This window comes from Tetrao urogallus (genome assembly GCF_951394365.1).
Source record: "Tetrao urogallus genome assembly, chromosome: 4".
Classification (NCBI taxonomy): Eukaryota; Metazoa; Chordata; class Aves; order Galliformes; family Phasianidae; genus Tetrao; species Tetrao urogallus.
The window spans coordinates 59,911,092-59,933,241 of NC_136817.1; the positions used below are offsets into that span (position 1 = coordinate 59,911,092).

At 43.6% G+C, this 22,150-nt stretch overlaps 1 protein-coding gene across 1 annotated transcript in view; it reads left to right on the forward strand.

The window, feature by feature from the left end:
* Positions 1-3,136: 3,136 nt before the first annotated feature.
* The window catches only part of TBC1D14 (TBC1 domain family member 14), a gene marked incomplete at both ends in the record, with an annotated part of 64,647 nt that continues 45,633 nt past the window's right edge, over positions 3,137-22,150 (forward strand). Inside the window, 2 exons of the mRNA XM_079535132.1 lie at positions 3,137-3,179; positions 8,305-9,043. Of these exons, the coding sequence (XP_079391258.1) occupies positions 3,137-3,179; positions 8,305-9,043 (782 nt within the window). The remainder of the gene's footprint in view (positions 3,180-8,304; positions 9,044-22,150) is intronic.

The following is a 22,150-nucleotide window of genomic DNA, read 5'->3' on the forward strand; positions in this document are numbered from 1 at the left end:
CTGAACACTGCACGCAAATCCCTTTGTGTTTTCCTGAAGAATAGTCATGAAACTGGTTTATCTAATTTTGGGGGCATGAATATGAGTTTGAATATGAGTTTGCATGACACGACTTTTGACACAAATGTTTTCTAGAAATTAAATTCTCTAGCCCTGATCTATTGTTAGACTGCTTACTTGTTTTTGGCCTCTAAGGTGAACACAGTTGCCAATTCCAGGCTGCTCCGTGCAGCGCTTCATTTTACTCAGCAGATGCTGGCAAGACGTCCATGCAAAACATCAGGATTTTGTCAGGGTTTTTACAAACGTAAGTATTTATTATACAAGTTTACTTGATTCTAAATCAGTAGGAGAACACTAATGCTAACCACCTTAGGTAGCTAGTGTAAATTTTGGAGAATGGGTTTTTTTTGTCCATTGCGTTTTGCTAAGCTGCCCGATTATGGCGAAGGCTGAATGTGTTTATTAGGGTTTACTTTTCATTTAATGTTTCACTGTGTCAAGGGGCATTCAGCAGGTTCCAAATAAGTCAGAAGGATATACATACTGCCTCATTTAAAAAAAAAAAAGCAAGTTTTTTTTATTTCCTGTAAATACCCTGAGGGCATTATGCTACATGCTAAGTTTTCTTCCTCAAACCAGTTAAACAGTCAAGCAGGTTTAAACATCAAAACCACAAACAAGTTTGTCACATGTTAGCGAAAACTATAGCCCTGAATTTGGCTTTTTATTATGCTTCTGAGGATTTACTTATGGCCCAGCTATTCAAACAGGAACATTTCTCAGCGTGCCCTTCTGGATGAAGTCATTTAGATGTGGCACACCTGAAAAACAAAGAATGTAAGGGACCCTTTTGCACTTAGTTACAGTCATTCTTCCTGAACCTGCAGTACCTGCTCATTTTCCTCTTAGTAATTAGGGCATTCCACACTTCCCCAGGACTAATGACGTGAAGCTGTATTTAGCTGCAAAATTTTGGCCCTTCACCAATAGAGGAATAATAATGCACAACACTTGTAGTCAGAAATTGTGCTAACTGACAGAGGCAGCTTTAGCATTAGTTCTGTTAAATGTTGCTGGAAAAGTCAGCGACTGAAAACGAACAACCACTCATTACAACAAATTATATGGTGATTCAGATGTAGAAAAGAGTACGTATGTTTTATACTATGATGTGACGTTCTGTAAACATTTTAAGGCTGACCTTGGTATTTTTATGCTGCCTAGCACTGCAGATCCTGGTTGTTCTTATGTATTTTTTCAGTACCATGAGCAATACAAATTTTGTTGCGAGTAGTATCAAAAAGCACATCAATTGAAGAGGAAGGGTCATCTGTGAGTTGGAAATAGAAACATCCATTACATCACCTTAGAATGGGACCTTAAAGGCATTATGGTAGTTAGGCATAACGCTGTTCTTAAGTACTAAGTTTACTAAGAAAGCCTTTAAGTGCCTGACTGCCTTGGTTGATTTGAAACTTTTAGCTGTAATCTAAGCTCAGCTATTGCTGAAAGAGATCTGTGGCAGATTTTTCTAATTGTTTCTTCATTCAAAATAAAATTACAAAGAAGTGTAATTAGTTCCTTTGGAGATAACTCTGCAGACACAGAATCCATGACTGTGTATTTCCATTCGCTTATTTACCCTGGGAACCTAACAACTTTGGCCTAAGATAAATGACACCATGGTGACAGTACAGCCTTTCAGTTGCTCCAACAGGGGATTCTCAAAAACAGAAGTGTTAATATTGAAAAAGGAATTAGTGGCAGCATGTTTCAAAATACTCTCTTTTGCATATAAACAAGTGTTTCAAAACTGTTGTTTTGTTTTTTAATTTGCCACGTTAGCAGTAATATGGAAGGTGTCTTACAGAAGTGATTTGCGAAGACATGGAGAAATAAGTGACATTTTAACTGTTTTGCATTCTTTTTGAAACCTCACAAAATCCAGCAGAACAAATGTTTAATTTTCTCTCTCTCTGACTCAGACATATCTGCAGAGGTATAATTTTTGGTTGATGATGATAAGTACTTCTCATCTTGATAATGAGCTAATTCTCATCTCAATAGCATGGAACTGCTGTTAGTGGGGCTATGGTGGCAAATACTTCAGTACGTTTTTGCCTCAGACTGACAATTTACCCAGACTTGCGCACATCAAGGCTGGAATAATCAGGGTTTTGCTCTTCTCGACATCAAACTCCTGGCATCAGCGCAGGTTCTGATGTGCCTCATTTGCTGCACTCAAGCTTCCAGCTTCGGGCAGACCTAGAGGCATCGCTGGGAGCCTGAGAGGTTGGTGTTTAGATGCCCTGAAGCAACTGACAACTGTATTTTGCTACTGTAACATGTTGCATAAACATCAGTTTGGGTGTTTGGTGCTGCCCAGAACTTTTTTGCAGGGAAAAAAAAGAAGAAAAAAAAGCAAGCGTGAGTTCCAAGGACCATAAAGAAAGGAAACGAGATCGCTGGTCCTGAACCGTACTGCATGTTCCCATGGCCTGTGGCTTCAGACTGTGTGGGAGCAGAAGAGTAAGGCAAGGTGTGCCGATGGCGCACTCAGCACAGAGAACACAAGCAGGTACAGCTCAAGTACAGCCTCATTTGATGCCCCTGGCCGACAAACTTCCGTAAAACATCACATCTTCTTTCTCAACTCAGCCCGGCCCGGCTCCGCTCGGCGCTGAGCGGGCAGCCCCGCGGGCGCGCTGAGGCGATTCAAAATGGCGGCCGGCGCGCGGCCCTGTGGCCCAACGGCCGCCTCTCCCGCGAGCCACCCCTCCCCCCAGCGCGCAGGCGTTCCCTCCCCGGCGGGCGGCGCTCGGCCCCGCGGGCCGGCAGGGGGTGCGGCTGCGGGGCGGGAGCGGCGGGAGGGGCCGGCCGCGGCGGGTCGCGGGAGGAGCGCGGCACCTGTCCCACCGCCAGGTGCGCGACGGGCAGAGCCGCGCCGTGCTCGCCGCGGGGGCGGGCGCCATGGGAGGCCCTGCGCCACGCTGGGAGGGAGCCCGGCGGGCGGGGGCCGCGCCGCCGCACCTCCGCTGAACCCTCCGCGCCTCCTCGGGGACCGGAGAGCGACATGGACCCCCCGCCGCAGCCGTCTGCAGCCTCCTAGTCCCGGCGGCGGGGAGGGCTGGGCATGGCCCGGCGTGAGCGGAGCGACGGAGCGCGGCGCTGCCCCGGTGAGGCGTCAAAGTTTGTGCGCGGCTCTTCCTCGTCCCTGGGCGGCGGGGCCGGAGCCGGCGGGGCGAGGCGGGGAGCGGCTGCCGGGGGGCAACCGGAGAAGCGGCGGGGAGCCTCCGGGGTTAAAGGGCGCGGAGGGAGCGCTGTCCCCGTAGGGGAAGGCGGGATGGTGGCTCTGCTTTTGCTCTTCGATCGGGGCCGGCGGCTCGCAAGCCTTGGCGGTGCCGAGTCAGGCGTTCGGCTGTGGGGAGGAAGCAACTTTCAGTTCTCATGGGCTCTGTAAGCGAAGTCTTGGAGGCGCTGCGGGCTGAATAAAGCCGCTCAGAACGCCAGCTGAAGTTGTTACGGTGCTGCTGCCGGCGTAGCGATGGGCTCAACCTTTTTAAGCGACGTTGGGGAGGGTTTATAAAACAAAACCAACTCCGTAAACTGCCTCTGGAACAGAAGCTTTAGTGGAGCGCTGCGGCTCGTTGACGCTGCCCCCCGATGTGGCCGGAAAGCTGCAGAGCCGTCAGCGCTTCGCCTGCGATCGCCCCGCCGGCGCTGCGCGGAGAGCCGGGCTCGCGGCGCTGCCCGTGGGCGGAGGGGCGGGCGGGAGCCGGGCTCGGCGCGGCTGCGTGTGCGGCAAGCGCTGCGCATCGCGGCTTTGCTGAAAGCTGTGCGGCCTCGGGGGCGCTCCGCTGTTGGCAGCGCGGTGCGTGTCGGCTTGTGAGCGTCTGATCCGAGGCGTGCTGTGGTAAATGAAATGGTTTTCGTGCTCCTGAGGACGCCCGTGCTTGGTGGCGGTAGCGCACAGCGTGTTTCGTGGTCCGTTCGGTAGCGATGTTGCCTGAAGAGTTCACACTAATCACTTTTTTTTTTTTTAAAGTTTTTCTTTAAGGAGAAAAAAGCATTTGCAAATTTCTGTTATTGGGGGGGGATCTTAACTCCAAAAATAATCGTGAGCCTTGAAGAAACAAGGACATTAAAATGTCGATGTTATCCCAGCGATAAGTGAGCAATAGACACAGAATCACGGCACGTCCCGAGTTGGAAGGACCCGCGGGGATCCAACCACTGGCCCCTGAAATCCAAGTCCTATGTCAGAGATAATGCACAGCCTGCTGTTAGGCTGCTGTTGTGCCTTCTAAACAAGTTCCTTGCCGGTGTTGCTTTGCAAGGCAGTGCAAATTTAGAAGAACATGACTTGACTTCTTTCTGATCTTTGTTTTGTTCTAAGACTTTGATTTTTAACTTTTTTTTTCCTTTAAATTCCCAATAAAGTGGCTAAAAAAGGCATTTTATTCTGCATTTTTTGGAAATTACATCAGGTTTGACTTCTTCCCTCAGCACAGTTCGATGATGTACTAAGTCAGAATGTACTTTAAAGCTCAGGTACTGTCAGAACACGCCTTCTGACTTGCTGTAACCAGAACTTCAGAATACATGACCCTATGGACAGCCGTGCTGGGCCAGTCCCAAACCCCACCCATCAGACAGAAGAATTTACTTGGGGGAAGCCTGTAGGCAGGGCTGATGGTTGTTGGTATTTCCCTGAAGTTGTGGTACTTGTAGTTTCCCGAGTTCCTTTGTCGATCTTAAATGATTTTTTTTTTGTCTTCCTTGAACTTGCATGTAAACCTCTAGTGCCCATCAGTTGCTGTGTGAGGAGTTCTGCAGTATCCACTGCATGAATAGTTGTGTCCTTATGCTGCTTTTGAGCCTGGCTACAACTCTGTCTTTATTTGGTGCCCCATTGCTCTTTTGTTGGCTAAGTTAATGAGTAAGTGATCCCTGCCTTCCTCCTGCTTGCTCCGTGTGACCTCTGTTGTTGTCTTCTATCTCTCTTTCTCTGGTTATCTCTCTTCTGGGATATTAATGTTGATGAGATCACCATTCCTGTAAGGCGTGAGATTTTAAAGACTTCACAAATGTCAGTTTTACGTAAATGTATTACCAAATCATGGGGCTTATGGATGTTGTGCAGACAAAAGTGCTTTTTCTTCTTCAGTAGTTTATTAAGCTAATAAGACTTTATTCCCATGTTTATTATGGTGATAATATTACATTCATAAGTAATTTATGGAAAGAAGTTTGTGTTGCAGAAATGACGCAGTGGATGTTTGACATCAGTTGTCAGTTTTTGCACTTAGCTGCAAAGCAGCTGAAATAAAGAATATAAATATCTGTATAACCTTAATGGGAATCCTCCCTCAGCCTGGTGCAGAGGGAATTGAGGAGTCCTCATGTATGTATTTGACAATCATTTGATTTGAGATCATATCTCAAGCTCTCACTCAGAGCCCTTGATGGTGTACTTCAAAGCTCCCCACAGTTTTGCTGAACTGTGTGAAACCTTTGTAGTTTGTTATTGCACAATTTGCTCCAGCGAGCTGTGGCTGTTACATACTTCTGCGTTTGCTATTTGTCCCTTTAAAGGGTCTCTTCCTGTAAAATTTCCTCCTTAAAATCTTATCTACTCAAATCAATATAGCTTCGCTACCCTGCATGGAAATTCATTTTCCCTTCACTCTGAACTCTCTTTTACAGAATTGTTCTGCCTCTTGGGCTCTTCCCAAGGCTGCTGGAATGCTTGCTGTTTGTGAGCTCAGTTGAGAAGAGCTATGCAGATAAGGCAGGAGCTATCTGCACTTAGCAGTCACTGAGCAGAAGTGAAGGCAGTGGGGGAATTGATTATGGAAACACCATGGCTGACTGTATTTCTGAACCTTATTTTCTGGACCAATTAATAATTGCAATAAAGCAAATACCTGCACCTTTGCTTTTAATGATCCAAGGGATGGAACACCTCCCCTATAAGGACAGTCTGAGAGCTTGGATTGCTCATCCTTGAGAAGGGATGGCTCTGGGGAGACCTGATAGCAGCCTTTCAGTATCTGAAGGGGGGAGGGGTGGAGGGGTATAAAAGAGAAGGGGACAGACTCTTTAGCAGACTCTTTAGCAGAGTCTGTGGTGACAGAACAAGAGGAAAGGGTTTCAGACTAAAAGAGGGGAGATTTAGATTAGATATAATGAAGATGTTCTTTGCAGTCAGCATCAGGGCACTGGCACATCCTTCTGAGAGAAGTGGTGGATGCCCCATCCTTGGAGTCAGTCAAGGTCAGGCTGGAAAGGGAGGAAAGGAGCTGAACTAGATTGCCTTTAAGAGTCCCTTCTAACTCGGACAAATCTGTGTATGGAATCTGAGACTGTATTCCATAGCTTGTGTACACAACTTTGAGAAATGTTGGGACTGGATAAGCTCTTGATATCAAAAGCAGCATAATGTGTATGAAGGGGTGGGTGAGAATGGGGAAAAGAAAACAAACTTAATTTAGAAAAATAAGTGAAGCCAAGCAAAAAGATCTAAGCAGGAGATTCAGATGTATGCAATTATAATTATACCTAATACCTCAACTGTTGTATTTGTGCACTTTGACTATCACAGTTGACTTCAAGAGGTAGAATAGTTTGTCTGTATTCAGGAAATGTTATTTAGTGTTTTTATTTTTGTTTGTTGCCCTTTGCAGTTTTAATTCTCTGAACAGAGATGTTCATAATTATGCAATTTATATGCTAGCTATCTGAGGGCATGGCTTCTTAAAACTGGAGAGGATGTAAACTTTTCAAACCATGGTAATGAGGAGAAAAAAATGTTGCTATAGCAACTCCATAAGAAAAGTGCACATCTTCACAAGCTTTTTAATCCCAACAGTAAATTTGAAATTTCACCTCTCCAAAGGATTCAGTAATTGATGCATTGATTGCTTTGAAGGGGTAATACAAAAGAAAGCTCTGGAAATATCTAAGGGGTGGGATAACTGGAGAAGTTCTACATACTTATACTTGACTTTTTCTTACGTGTGGAATTGGATTGGAATGATGGATCAAACAGCAAATAGCATTTTTGTAGTTGAATTAAGGAGTTGGTGTAACCTATGAATTATATTTCGATTCAGGAGCTGTTCACATGTCTAAAAGATGGAAAAAAAAATCTTTACAGTTTGGGGAAACTGAATATGTTTGAAATGTTTTCTATCGCTTACTGCCCGCCTGTATCTCAGTTCCAAAGGAAGTGGATGGGCTCAGGTCTAACAACAGCCACACATCAAACCCTGGTGTTGGGCAGGAGTGCCCCCAGCCACGGGTTTGGAACTGCTTGGAGGAACCACTGCTAAAGAGTTGATTGTTGAATGGGAGAGAGCCTCCTGGTAGACAACTGGCACCTTTCCTTAAGTGCTGTGCTGCAGAGAGAGCAGGAGACCTGGCTTTAGGAGCTGGAGAGAAATCTATTTAGAAAGAACCATTTGCACCCTGGGAGGAGAATTCTTCGCTGCTTCACACTTAGCACGGAAAGCGTTATAGAGTGAAGAAACTGAAGCAATATGTGCATATTTCTTCTGCCAGCTGCTGTAATTACATTGCAAATGAAGCACTGGCTGGTTTGCTGCCCTGCTGGCAGCCCCCGGGTGATGTGTATTGCAAACAGGAGGGCTGGTGGTCCCTGTGCACAGTAAATATGTTGCATGAGTGTTGGTCTTGCTGTACGTGCACAGATGAGGTGTATCATCAAAATGTTGGTGATAGGAATATCTTCTTAGCTATTCAGGTTCTGCATCTCTTGCTTAATGCAGTGCTCATATATTATGGATTGCATTTGAGTGACAAATTTATTGTAAGTTCTGTGGTTGCCAGAAGAAAGCCAAGAAATTCTATTTAAACTGACACTGTAATTTTGATGTGAGTTGTAAAGTATGTGGAAACAATCTTTATAGCTCCTTTACATCAGTAAATATGCATATATGACTATATAGAAATCTCAATCTCAAATCTTTGCATTACTATTGATGTGGAATATTACACTGCTGCAGTTTTTGTAGCACGTAACTCTCAGGAGGTGGGCATGAGGCAACCACTGGTACACTGCTTAGGAAAAGCTTCTCATGCTAGACATTTCTGGAAGCCTGAATCACATTGCCTTTGTCCTGCTCGTTCAAGCAGAGGGGAAGGGGCATTAGTAATCTGTGAGGGAAGACAAATCACTTCTTAATTACGGAGCTTAATTGATGACAGTACAGAGTGTAATTAAAATAAATATATATATATTCCTCCCTGCAAACTCATAATCTTTTATTTCTTTTTAAGCAGTTACCACGTGGCCCAATACACCTGATGGAAACGTATCCAACTCCTTGAATGGTTTGAGCTTGATGGGTGTTCTGAACACAAGAGCCGGCGGCAGCATCCAGGGTCTTCAGAACTTGAATTTGAAGTCCCCGAGATCTCTCTCATTGCCTGAGTATGGGCCGGGTCAGCACTCAGGTGCTATAGAAGATTGTCATAGCCTTAAATCAGTGGATTCTGGCATCCCAATCCTAGAAGTAGGAAATCCAGAGCCCGTTCACTGCAATGTGCTAACTGCGAAGAGGAAGCAGTCAGAACCTGAAATTGTGCCTGACAGAACTTTCCAGAGCGCGTGCACACTGCCGTCCTGCGTGCCTGCACGCCCTCTGGCTTCTGAGCACGACCACGCAGTGCGAAAATCCTCTACTTTTCCAAGAACTGGGTATGACACTGTCAAGCTTTACAGTCCGACTTCAAAAACTCTGAATCGAAGTGATGATATCTCTGTCTGTAGTGTTTCTAGTCTCAGCACAGAACTGTCAACAACTTTATCAGTCAGCAACGAGGACATTTTGGACTTTGTGGTCACAAGCAGTTCAAGTGCAATTGTGACTCTGGAGACTGATGAAGCACACTTCTCAGATGTCACCCTGAGTTCTACTAAGGAGAGCGGTGATCAAAGTCAGCAGGACTGTTGTCAAGAGGCTGACGTGGACAGTAAACGAAAAATATTGGGACCTTTTACCAACTTCCTTGCCAGGTAACATTCGTGTTACATAAATTTTTAACAGTGAGAGTAAATGAGACCATAGGAGAGCTTTCTGGTACACTGCTTAGGATTTTACTTCAAAAGTGATAATAGCTTGCTGTTTTAAGTTTGTGTTGTGAACATAATTGGTCTCGTGTGAATAAGTAAGCCAATATTGCTTGCTAAGGCTTTGAGTCCTTTATTATCTTTAGGATGTATGAAAGCGTCTTACGTTTCTCTAAAAGGTTCCTTCTGCATTACAGAAAAAGGAGTTCTGAGCTAAGGTTTCCTTCCTATGAGCACAGCTTTGCTTCTAGGCTTCTCCAGTGGTACTTCTTGTATTTTGGCCAAGATCCGTAATCTCGTGGCTCATAACAGATGTGTATTGGTGGGATGTGTACCTATATGGAAGGGTTTTGGCAGCTGGGTGGTCAAGTAGTCATGGAGCGTTTTTATTGATGGCTATGAGCATATGGGGTTTAAACAAACACTAGCATGACTGTGGTGATGTTTCCCAGTGATAATGTTCCCTCAATGATACTGTGTTAATGCTTTGTTCCTTTCAGTTTGCTGTGGAATGGGAATCCCTGATGTGGAAATTTGGCATTCAGTTGTTGAAATAAAATCATTTGTCTCTCAGTGCATTTACATCTTCTACACCTCTTCTGACCGTGGCTTTCAAACGAATGATAAAGTGTTCTAAATGTAGATTTTCATTTGGTAAATGAAAGTGGTGAATAAGGGACAGGGTTATTCAATTTTTTTTTCATTTAAGGCCTCGCTAATGCCTCTTATTTTTAGAACATAATGTCTGAGGTGTGTTGTATTTTGAAAGAATGGTTCTAGAAGCAAGCTTCAGACTTTAAGCAGTGTTTGATGAGTCTAGCCTATTTTGAGAACTGTTACTTCAGTTTATATTGTTTTCTTCACATAAACTTTTTTCTTCAAGAGATGAATAGGCAATAAAGCGCTTAAAGACTTGGCAAACGTCGTTCCTTAGAAGGCTGTGTTAATTGCAGAGCTCAAGAGAAGCAGTTCCTTTAGATTCACTCAACTCGCTGAAGCTGTCATGGGTTTTTATTCTTAGGTTAAAGTGACGGTAGAGTACCAAGCGTTGAACTCTCCTCATCACTTCTGTTTGAGGTGCTAAAGCTTTTGTGGATCCCTATTTGTTGCCATGGAGCCAGACTCAGTTCTGAAGCAAGAGGGCTTCAGCACTTCAGAGCCTGAACTTGTGTTACTCTTCTGTCGCACAGCTGCTGGCTCAAACGAATGGTGTGCCTGAGCCCGGAGGGAGCACAGGGAACGGCCCCATTTAGGCGCTGCTGGGAGGAGGAGGATGTTTTACCACTTCTCAACTTTTCCCATCTAACAAAAGAAAACCGTCTGTCCGATTCTGTTCTGTTGTAGTCTCTCACGGTTTTGCCTGTGTTACTGAAGCGGTGGTGCTAGACTGAGCCTTTTAACCTGAATGTTTTCAGGTACATCGAATTTCAGAGCGCAAGGGACAGCCTTTATTGCCTTTCAAATGGGGAGCAGGTCGGCTTGGCCACCAGGTGATGTCACCAGGAGAATATGAGGATCTAGTTAGAACTAGGTTAGCAGCCGTGAAGTTCCAGCTGCTGTTTGTAACCTGACCTTTAATACCCTTCCCCCTAACACCTGCATTCTGCTCTGTTTTGAAAACAAAAAGAGCTGCTGGCTGGCTGTGCTTGCACTCCATGTACCTGTATTCTGTGCATGCATTCTCTTACGCCACGCAGACTGGCAGCGTTTCACTGGTATCCAACCAGCATGGAGCTTCTGAACATCCTTCTGTCCCACAGAGGATACTACACAACTTACACTGTTGACCTTGTTGAGGATTAGAAGATTGCTGGTATGTGCTGCTGTCCCTGTGGTTGTGCTTGCATCCTCTAATGATCCCATGCAGTTGCTGTTTCCCTGGAGTTCCCGTGGCCTTGATTATACTCCTCACATTCCTGGGCCGAACAAACACTTTGGTAAATGAGCTCAGCCCCACAGTGTTTTGTCTGAAAGTAGCTGGCCACCAGCAGGCCTCCCACAGCTGACCCTGAGCTGCATGCCAGGCTTTGTGCAGTGCTGAAAGAGGAGGAGGCGTTTGGAGTGATATCGTTAGAGAGCAGTTTGCTGAGAAAGGGGCTGCTGAGAGCACTTGGTAAAAAAAAATGCTGCAGCCACAGGTATAAAGTCCAATGTTTTTAGCACTTTATGATGAAAGGATTTTCCCTTGTGATTCATGCAGGTCAAATATATAAAGCTTCCCTTTCAAAATGGTGGTAGGAGAAAACCAGACTGTTTAGTCACCATACACATACATGTAATGTGAAAGAGCTGGCACAGGAGGTTTGGGTATGGCCCTTCTGCTTTCAGCAGCCAGATGGTGAGGCACGATGGAAGAGGAGTTCCAGCCTTCCTCTGCTGGTTTAGGTCAGTGAGGATCTTCTGGGTGATGAGGTGCACGTCTGAACTGTAGTGAGCTGTGATGAAGCTTAGCTTTTGCTCAAGTTTTTGACGTTTGGTAAAAGGAGGGATCTCACTGCTTGAAGCAGCAGCAGTACTTGTATTGGACCTTGTCATCTGAAAATGTGTTAGTTTCTGAGCTTGTTAAGACTGAATTTGTACTGAGTATGTCAGTTAAAATTTATTGCTGCCTGTAGACATTAGATGCCTCTGGTGCTTGGTCATATACATTGAAAGAGCTTAGGTATCAGTGAAGATTAAATTTGCTATAAAGAAAATGCTTAGAGAAGCAGCTCTTTTGGAATGCAAACTGATTTCTTAGCATTCTGAAGACTTATTCTTCCCAGTGATGAGATGATGTGCATGCACGTGCAATGCATAGGGGGTGGTGTTCCCTATTAGTTGTGGCAGTACTTATCCTCTTGTGAATTGCTTCAGGCTGCTGTCAAAGTTAAATCATAGCAGAGATGGAAGACAGGAGAACCTGGCTGGCTGGTTGCCTGTTGGACCTGGCACCTTCAAGGCACTTGGGAATGGAGTGCTTCTGCTCTACTGTTGTAAGCACAGAGGGTGAAGAAATCTCCTGGGCTTCTGCTGAGACTCAGTTACTGTCTCTTCTGCAGTAACAGGTTTTGAAAAGTCCAGTGGTTTCCTCAGCCTGTTACATGCCTCCTTGGGTGTGACAGGAAGATCCAAAGTGAGAAAAAGAGGTGGCTTTCTGCTTTGCTACGCAGCTTTCTTCTTGAAAGAGCTTAAGGCATCACGTGGACTAGCTGTGTGTGCCAGTAGCTGTCATTAGGCTCCAGGTTAGTGCATGAGAAGGGATTATTGCTTTAGAAAGCAGCTGTAATGCTGACTACTGCAGAAGAAACCTGGCATCAGGTTGTTTTCAGGAGTTGTGCTATGAATGTTATGGATGTGTAGATGGATCAACTCTAGGGCTGGGATTCTTTGCATAAAGCTTAAGTTTGAATTCATTTCCTTAGTTTGAATATATGTAGGTATTTGATTTGAGAAATAGAGTTAAGAAATAATTGGCTGAGACTGAAGTTTCGGTGCCTTGGCTGTGCCTTTGCCCTGCTGACCCGCTGTAGTGTTGGTTAATGAATTCCACCTTTGTACTTTGCTTCTGTACTGTACTGCTGAAACAGGCTTTTAAAAGGCTCATTTTTAAACCGGCTTTGCTCAGAACCATTGTGATTTTACTGTTCCAGTTACGCTTTTTATTGTTCACTTCAGAGAGTGAGGATGAGGCTCTTCATGGTTACACGCAGAGGTTTTGCTGGGACTGTGCTTAGTTAAGTAATAAGCCATGAGGTTCCCATCCTTTTTAAGGGCATATAGGAATCCTCACTCTTCACTTAATCCATTACCGTGAATATTCTCTTTTGTTCCTGGAATCTGGATCCTATTTTTTTCAGACTGTACATAGAAGTTTTTGATCCCAATTTTCTAAGTAGCAAGATCTCAGGAAGCTTTTGTAGAGAACAGAGACTATGCGTAACAGTAAGGGCTTAAAGAGGAATATTAGGTTTCAATGCTTCCAAAGAACCTTTATTTCTGAGAGAAAATCTGGGGGTGGATTGACATCGCATCCCCATATATAGAAGAACAAACCTGTGGCCTTATTTGTAGTAGAAGATGAAAAAAAGCTTACATTTCAGAGCTATAACTAGTGGTTTCAGTATTAACCTAAAACCATGTAACTTTTATGTCTCTCATACACACGTGTGTGACTGGTCGCGTAATTGGGAGATTTCTGAACCCAAGGAGCTTTGTCCAGTGATGCCATGGATAAGTCCTCTGTGTTGTTGAGTGTGATCTCTTCATAATGCCATTTCTTGTTTTTAATGAGAGCACAGCATTCTGTACTTAGATAACTTGATGTTAAAAGAAAGGTATCACAGAATCACAGAATGGCCCAGGTTGGAAGGGGCTTCAAGGATCATGAAGCTCCAACCCCCCTGCCACAGGCAGGACCACCAACGTCCCCATTCAGTACTAGACCAGGCTGCGCAGAGCCCCATCCAACTGGCCTTGAACACCTCCAGAGATGGGGCATCCACAACCTCTCTGGGCAGCCTGTTCCAGCACCTCACCACTCTCTGAAATGAATTTCCCCCTGACATCCAATCTAAATCTCCCCTCCCTCAACTTCAAACCATTTCCCCTTGTCCTGCTGTTACCTACTCTTTCAAAGAGTTAATTCCCCTCCTTTTTGTAGGCTCCCTTTAGGTACTGAAAGGCTGCAGTGAGGTCACCCCGCAGCCTTCTTTTCTCCATGCTGAACAAGCCCAGCTCCCTCAGCCTGTCTTCATAGGGGAGGTGCTCCAGTCCCCTGATCATCTTCGTGGCTCTCCTCTGGACCCTCTCCAACAGCTCCCTGTCTTTCTTGTACGAGGGGCTCTAGACTTGGACACAGTACTCCAGATGGGGAAGGTAAAATAACAAGGATCTTTATAGTATTGATTGACCACTTTTCATCTTTCCAAAAAGGGAATTCCCTGGCCACAGAAGATAAGAGAAAGTATGAAAATAATTATAAGTGAATAATCTGAAATTTTAAACTTCAGAAACTCCTCAACATGTTCTGTGTTAAATAAAAGACTATTAAAGAGACGGCAGGCTGTAGACTAGATCTTCTGAGACTCACTCATCTGCTGGAGGGAGCAGGGGAATTCAGTGGCAGCTTCATTCCTGCCCCACAGCTTTGGTGGGGCATACTAACTGTTGTCTGAAAGGGCAGGGAAGAGATTTTTGGGAAGGAAGAAGGCAAACAGGTGCCTCAGGGTTCACAGTGTGGTTTTGGATGGCCCTTCCTTGAAAACCATCTCGCTTGAAACTCCCCTAATCTGTATTTACTGTAATCTCTCTGGAGAACAGAAGAGGTTTTTCCTGAAATTAACACTTCTTTTAGAAGCAAATCTTTCAGGGATGCAGAGTTGGAGTTCTGTGTTGATAATAACCTTTTCATTTGATAAAGTTTAAAATGATGTGATACAGGTTTCAGAATTCATAGAATCATAGAATCATAGAATCACTAAGGTTGGAAAAGACCTAAAAGATCACCCAGTCCAACCGTTCACCTATTCCCAATAGCTCCTACTAAACCATGTCCCTCAACGCAACATCCAGTCTTTCCTTGAACACCCCCAGGGTCGGTGATTCCACCACCTCCCTGGGCAGTCCATTCCAGTGCCTGACCACCCTTTCTGAAAAGTAATACTTCCTCATGTCCAGCCTGAATTTCCCCTGGCGTAGCTTGAAACCATTCCCCCTGGTCCTATCACTAATGACACGAGAGAAGAGGCCGACCCCCAGCTCACTACAACCTCCCTTCAGGAAGTTATAGAGAGCAATAAGGTCTCCCCTGAGCCTCCTCTTCTCCAGGCTGAACATTCCCAGCTCCTTCAGCCTCTCCTCATATGGCCTGTGCTCCAGACCCCTCACCAGCTTCGTTGCCCTTCTTTGAACACGCTCCAGGGCCTCAATATCTTTCTTGCAGTGAGGGGCCCAAAACTGGACACAGTACTCGAGGTGCGGCCTGACGAGTGCTGAATATAGGGGAACAATCACCTCTCTGCTCCTGCTTGCAACACTGTTTCTGATGCAAGCCAGGATGCCATTGGCCTTCTTGGCCACCTGGGCACACTGTCGGCTCATGTTCAGCCGAGCATCAATCAATACCCCCAGGTCCATTTCCTCTACGCAGTCCTCCAGCCACACCGCCCCAAGCCTGTAGCGTCGCCTGGGGTTGTTGTGGCCGAAGTGCAGGACCCGGCATTTGGCCTTGTTGAAACTCATCCCATTGGCTCCAGCCCAGCTCTCCAGCCTGTCCAGATCCCTCTGTAGGGCGTCGCTACCCCCAGGCAGATCCACGCTTCCAGCCAATTTGGTGTCATCTGCGAATTTACTGAGGGTGCACTCGATGCCCTCATCGAATTCCTGTCCTCTTTTTCCCTGTATGAAACTAGGAACTTTGTCATGTGGCCTGTTCTCCACTAGGTGTTGAACTTAAACTGTCCTTGTAAATTTTAATCCATTTTTTTCCCTCTTCTGTGTACAATAACGTAACTTTAGAATTTCTGCTGTATTGTTTCTTCCTTTAATTGTGCTTTAAACCTGATTCGAGGTGCTGCTCTTCAGAATAAATGGAAGTTGCTATTGGAGATAAAATCTTCTTTATTTAAATTCCTGTTTGCGAAAAACTTTTCAGTTATTCAGCAGCAAAACTGGAGAGGCTTGTTGAAACTACTTCATTATGGAAGTTAGGTGAAAGTCTGTCCTGCAGCTCCGTGGTGATTGTTTTCTGTTTTCCCAGCTGTGGTGCAGTAAGCAAGGACTTAATGCGATCCAGTTACTATTTACAATAAAGTAATTTTTTTAGTGGCTGATGGGAAGAGTGACCAAAGTCTGACCCTAACTAACGATCATGCTTTGTTAGTGTGGGGAGCACTATGTGTTGCTTGTAACATCCAGCTACGATGGTTTTGTTTTTAATCCATTCCTTGTTCTTCCCCATGTGAGGCTGCCTTTCTGAAAGCTTGCCCTTGTTCTATTCTGTATGTTTGCTTTTGAATAGAAAGAATTATTTACATTTTGATAGTTGTATGTAAAAATGTCAGGTGAGTGAATCTGAACTCTGCTTTCGTTTTGATTGTCTTTGCGAGAGGTTGGTGAGTTAGATGGCCTTTGTATCTTAGGTTAATCTGCATGAAGTTTTCTCATGTTTTGTGTGCCAGAAGGAGCTGTGAGTGGTGGCATTGAGGAGCTTTGGGAAGGAGGAAGACCATCAGTGCAGTTGTTGCTGTGTGACACTATCTAATCAATGGAACAGTGAATGTTCAGCTGACTGTTTCCTCACTTCCTTATCCGTAATGTAAACTGTTCAAAGTTATCTTTAGTTCAGAAATCATGAAAACAAACAAACCACAAAAACAACGTAGCAGGTTTCTGCGGTTGCTTGGACCTTAAGAAATTCCCTCAAAATAAACAGTTATTGTCTTCTCTCTCCTTGATTTTTGGCTACCATTACCAGTGCAATATAATCTGTGGGAAATTGGATTCCACATAAGATGTTTAAAAGCAGATGCTAAAAGGCTTCAAGAAGAAATGGTCTTTCAACAGAATTCTGTGTATGGTAGAACTAGTGTGCAGAGACTGCAGGCTTCCTGGAGCAGGGGTGGGGCAGGGGTGGGTGTTTTTAGGTCTTGCTCTGGTTAATGTATGTTCTGTTAAGTAAATTTAAGTTGAATTTGCTGCATGGCAAACAAAAAAAAAGAAAGAAAGAAAGAAAAAAAAGAGTTCTTATTCCTATACTGTTGTATAGGCATTAGCTACATTGTTGTTTTAAGCAGGTATCTATGGTGAGTATGGCTTTGTAGTCATTAAGGTAACTACTTCATAAGTTTTCAAGCCATACTGTTAAGAAAAATAATTTTAAAATGGCCCAGCTGATGAGGAGTCACTCATGTCTTACCCTGACACTGGACAAAACAAATGCAAGAACTTGGTAGCAACCATGAGTAAGACTGCATCTGTGTACTTAGTGCTTGAGCTTCCCATCCTGAGCTGTAGCGTTTTGAGAACACGGAATCACAGAGCGGATCAGATCAGAAGGGGCTTCTGGAGCCATCTGGTGTGACCTCCAGTTCAGTGCAGGGCTGACTTCAGCTCTAGCCCGCGTTGCTCGGGGCCTTGTCTGGTCAGCTGTGGGCATATCCAAGTGTAGAGATACCAGAACCTTTACGAGATGTTGTGATCTGTGATTGAGCTGCTGACACTCCAACTTCTCCTTTTATCCAGTTGGAATTTATCTTGCAGCAACTTGCTTCAGTGGCCGTGTGCATCTCTGGGGTGATCATCCAGCCCTAACAGAGCCACCTCTCTCAGCATCTCCACTTGTATATGCTTCAGCACCCAGCTGTTACAGGGATCATCTGATGGAATTCCTCCAGATTTTGATCTTTATTTTATTCCAGGGGCCCCAGACACAGGTAGTCTTACAGTTAAGTAGAGCTTTTAATCATTTCTCTCTTGATCTGATAACAGATCCCAGTCTACAGTCAGACTTTACTGCTGGAGGGTTTTACTGCTGACTCAGGTTCAGCTTTTTGCTTGGAATGGCATTTCATATATTCATCTGGCATATGATTTGTGGAGCAGTGATGCTTTAGATCAGTGATGGCATCCTCTATCACTCTCTGGGAACAGAAGTTTGGGTTATTCTGATAACGTTAGAATAACTGGGAGTTTTGCCAGCTAGTAAAGAACCATTATTTATAGCTGATTGAATCTAATATAATGAGCTTAGAACAAAAAGTTGCTTCTGTATGGGAGTCCTAACTGGCAGAAGCTCCTGTTCCTGAGAAGTCCACAGAGTTTGCATTCTAGATTAGCAGTGCACATCATCCACACACACAATATTTCTTATTTTGCTACAACCGGTCTTTACTGCCAAACATGTGGGATTAGTCTTGCTTATCTTTTCATGTCTTTACACTTCAGTACAAGCAGCTCTGCTTCGTGCTCTTCTGAAATGAGGGGTGTCCTCTAAGAAAAAAAGGTAAACACAGTAGTCCTCTTGATTTTTAGTTTATTAAACCTTGATTTTCTAATTTTTTTTTTCTTCTGGAATATACTGAAGAGTGCGCTGGTGTGTCTGTAGTTGGAAATTTAATCATAAAATTTGATATGGATTTGAAAGATGATTTGTCATCAGGGGAGTCTACTTCTAGACTGTCTGATTCTAATTCTGTTGGATTTTTTAATCTGTAAACCAAGCATTGTTCGTCCTTTGCCTTGCTCTATGGTGATCTGTGAGATAGAATTCTGCAAACACTGCTTTTAGATCTGAGTTTGGACTCTTATTCAAAGCTGGGCTTTTAATAGTTGTCAAAGGTGCTTTTCCATGGCCAAAATACTTGGACATTTCTTGATTATGCTCTGTTCTGATACATGTATGTGTATTTGTGAAGTGTAGGTTGACTGAGAGGTGATCTGGGCTGGGTGTGATTCCCAAATAGCATTTAGTTGAGTTTGTACTGTACCAGGAAAGATGGCTGGACACTTTTGCTCACTCTGCAACAAATATTTAGTACAATTTTTTTGATATGCTTCTTGCTTCTTAGATGCTGTACATTGCTTAAAATTCCTTGTTTCAGTGTAAGTTTGTGGGTGCCTTGTGGAGTAACATTTATGTGGACATCTCTTCTACACGGTGCTTGTGTGCAAAACATAGGGGTTTTACCTGCTCATAAGAGTAGTATCTCCTTATGCTTCAGAAAGTTGGTTTTGCTTCTAGTTTCACTGCCTTTATGTAGGCTGAGGAGCTCAAGACCCGAGTGATCTCTTCACACTTAATTTGGAGATGCAGGAAATTTCAGGATCGTTCTCCAGAAGCAGCTGAAGGAAATGTGATTTGCCTCTTAAGAGTACACACAAGTTTGATACTCACTTGAAATTACTTCTGAAGATAATTCTGTCATACAAAATCTGAACCTTCTGAACTGTCTTCACAGCCCTTATCTTTCATCTGTTCTCTTCGTAAGGCTGGTAAGTTGGTAAGGCTTCGTAAGTCTTCCAGTTGTTAATTCATATGACAATTCTAATTATTTTGCCTTCTTAAGATAACCATCTTAACTGGAAGACTAATTAAAATGTGAATGGAGCATGCATCTTGAGAGCAGCAAATGTTGTGTGTGTTTTTAACCCTCATAACAAAAATGTACATGCTGTTACAAATGAATTTTGGGTGAACATGTTCCATCAGTCTTATGTGTGGGTTGGGTCAGCATCTGCCTCTGGTTAGATCTGTCAAGCATGTTTCTTTACAGCAACTGTCTTTTTAAAAGTAACCAACTTTTTAAGCCATGACTGTGCTTTTTTAGATAAAGATTGGACTTTCTGCTTTGGTTGTGATGCTGAAATTCATTCAGAAATACAAACTTGAAGCTGTGACGTATGCTATATGGATAGGTTTGGCTTGCCTGCTGGTTGGTGTGATTCTAATATTTTTTGAATTACTTTCATTTGTTTGGGGCTTCAGTGTGACCATGACATCACGGAAGGTGACAAAAATAATGGCAATATATGAATGTGTAATCTGTCTGCGTGGCAGTTATTCACCAACCTTACCTCAGCAGTGCTTATAGAACCAGAGTGAAGTGGTTCTCAGGTTTTACTCAGAAATAAGCTTTTCCTGACACTGCTGAATACGGCTATTAGTATTATCTTCCACTGCTCCCCTCAAAACAAGCAGTTGGGCAGCTCAGTGTGCAGTAGTGGTGCAGGCTGTGCGTGTTCATGGGAAGAATTTTGAGCCTCTTTTATCACACGGCGTTACGTGCATGTATGTAAGCACTCTGGCTCTGTAATTCAGTTCTCTCCAGTCAGGTAACTTTTTCTTATCTCCACAGCTCAATTAAAACTAGTAGGTTAAACGTTTATTTGGTGCCAAATCATGTTTTTGAGGCATGGTGCAAAAAGTCATTTTGTATTTGAAGTACTTAACTTCTGTGCTAAAATAAGCAGCTGCAGACATTTAGTGTGAAATAGTTCGTGTGTTTGATGGAATGCAAATGAAACCCATGACACTTTAATGGTTCTACAGTAATGATACAGCAGACATAATGTATTGTGTCAGTGATTCCTGTTAATATCCCAGCTGTAAATCAGCATGATGTGCTCTAATGATTGTGAAGAAGGCAGTGAGACCGAGATAATCATCAGCACGTGATCTTTTCTTTCCAGGCATGCCAACCCTTTTACATTTAAGATCTCAGATGAGCTTCTGTCTTAAAGCACTTGTAATTAAATTTTAGGATCTTTTGCTAAAAGAGTTCTGAGTTTTCTGAGTGAAAAGTTCTATTTTTGCAAATAAAGAATTTTTGCTCCTTATTATGTTTTCCATTAAATGTCATCTCCTTAAACATGTCACCTCCAGAGCTCAGTTATTTGGTGAATTGTATTTACTCAGGAGTGAAGCTGTTCAGCAGTTTATTGGTTTGGTTTTTTTTCCCGTTTTGTTCATCTTTAATCTGATGGAGCTAAGTATGGGAGGAAAAAAACCTTTTAGTGTTATGGTAGCAGACAAATAAAAGCTTTTGCTGTGAACTACTTGCTTTTATATTTGTATATGTATGTATATATGTACATATGCATAAAAATGGAGACATTATTTCCTTCTGCTCAAGCAGTGGCTTCATCAGAACCTTTTGGTGGATGTTCTGATTTGTTATAAAAGAACTGGTTGTAGTTCACAGTTCTACAGCTGACTGTGCCAGTTTTTGGCTTCTGATAGCCCTGTGTCTTTTGAAAGTTTGGATACTTCTTGGAGTGTGAGAGGAGCGCCGATACCAGCAAAGTAGCAGAATTTAGGAAGGGGGTGGAGAAAAAGAAGAAAAGGCGAAGTGAGTTGCTCTGTACAGAGTGGGAGTTGTATGTTGATCACACCAGGTCCTTTTGTTTCATTTTTTACTAAATGAAGAGACTCAAGTGGAAATCACTGATGGTGCAGAGAGAAAAAGTTGCCTCGTGCCCTAGAGCTTGCAACAGAAGTCACACAGATGGAAAAAAACAGTGAGCTGAACAGCACAGTGCCGTCTGCTAGATAAGACATAGGACAGATTACTTACTGTGGTGCTACCTCTAAAAGGAAGCAGTTAGGACTGCTGAACTGAATTCAAAGCAACTGCTTGAGATGGACTTTTCATTCTTAGTGTTACAGCAGCACTTCCAGCTGAGAGCTATTACACTTCATCATCCCAATTTGTCTTTATTTTGCTGTGAAGATGTATTGCAGCCTGCTGCCCTTCTTAAAATCCTTCACAATCTTTTTGTGTTACTGCCATCCTGACAAGCTGAGCTGAAAGCTTGTTTTTGCAAAAGAGGATTTGAATGTGCAGGGAAATGCCATGCAGGTGTGCCTCCCTGGGTGGCTCTCAGCTGTGCCTGGTGTTCTGCTTTGCTCTGCAGCTGGCTTGTAGTCATGAATTGAGTTTCTTGCTTCCTAAGTAACCTTATAGCAAGAACAACCAACCTCCCTTGCACTGTGAATCATATTTTTCTGGAGTGATTTGGGGGATGTTATTGCTGTCAAGTTTTCCTCCTTCCCTTTTTTAGATAGATTTTAGAACTTACTGAACTTTCTTCTTTTAAAATTAACAAATAAAAGCACAAATCTCCCCCAGAAACTCACATCTATCCCTTTTAAGTTTTATTTCCCTCATAGTTGTCTCAAACAATCCTGTAAATTCATAATCTCTGTCTGTCTTTTGTATTTGAACTTGGGCTGGGTTAAAAAGATGCACACCTAAGCTCTTTGAGGTACTAAACTCAAAGAAAACAAATTCTTACATTGTCAAGGTCAAGGAATTGCTGAAGAAAAGAAAGCAAATCCAACTGAAATATCTTTCCTTGAAGTTGTTTTTATGATGGTCTCTTTTCCCAGCACTAGCAGTTATAGTGGCAGCACTATAGCTGAACTTGCTGATTAATGCTCTAATTAGCTCATATATCGTTAAGTAGCATTATAACTTTAATGATGAACTGCTGGAGAGCTCTGTAACTGAAATGAAGCACGTTAGTTGTAGAGAGACATCCTATTTCTTATTTTCTCACAGGGGTTAGAGGGGA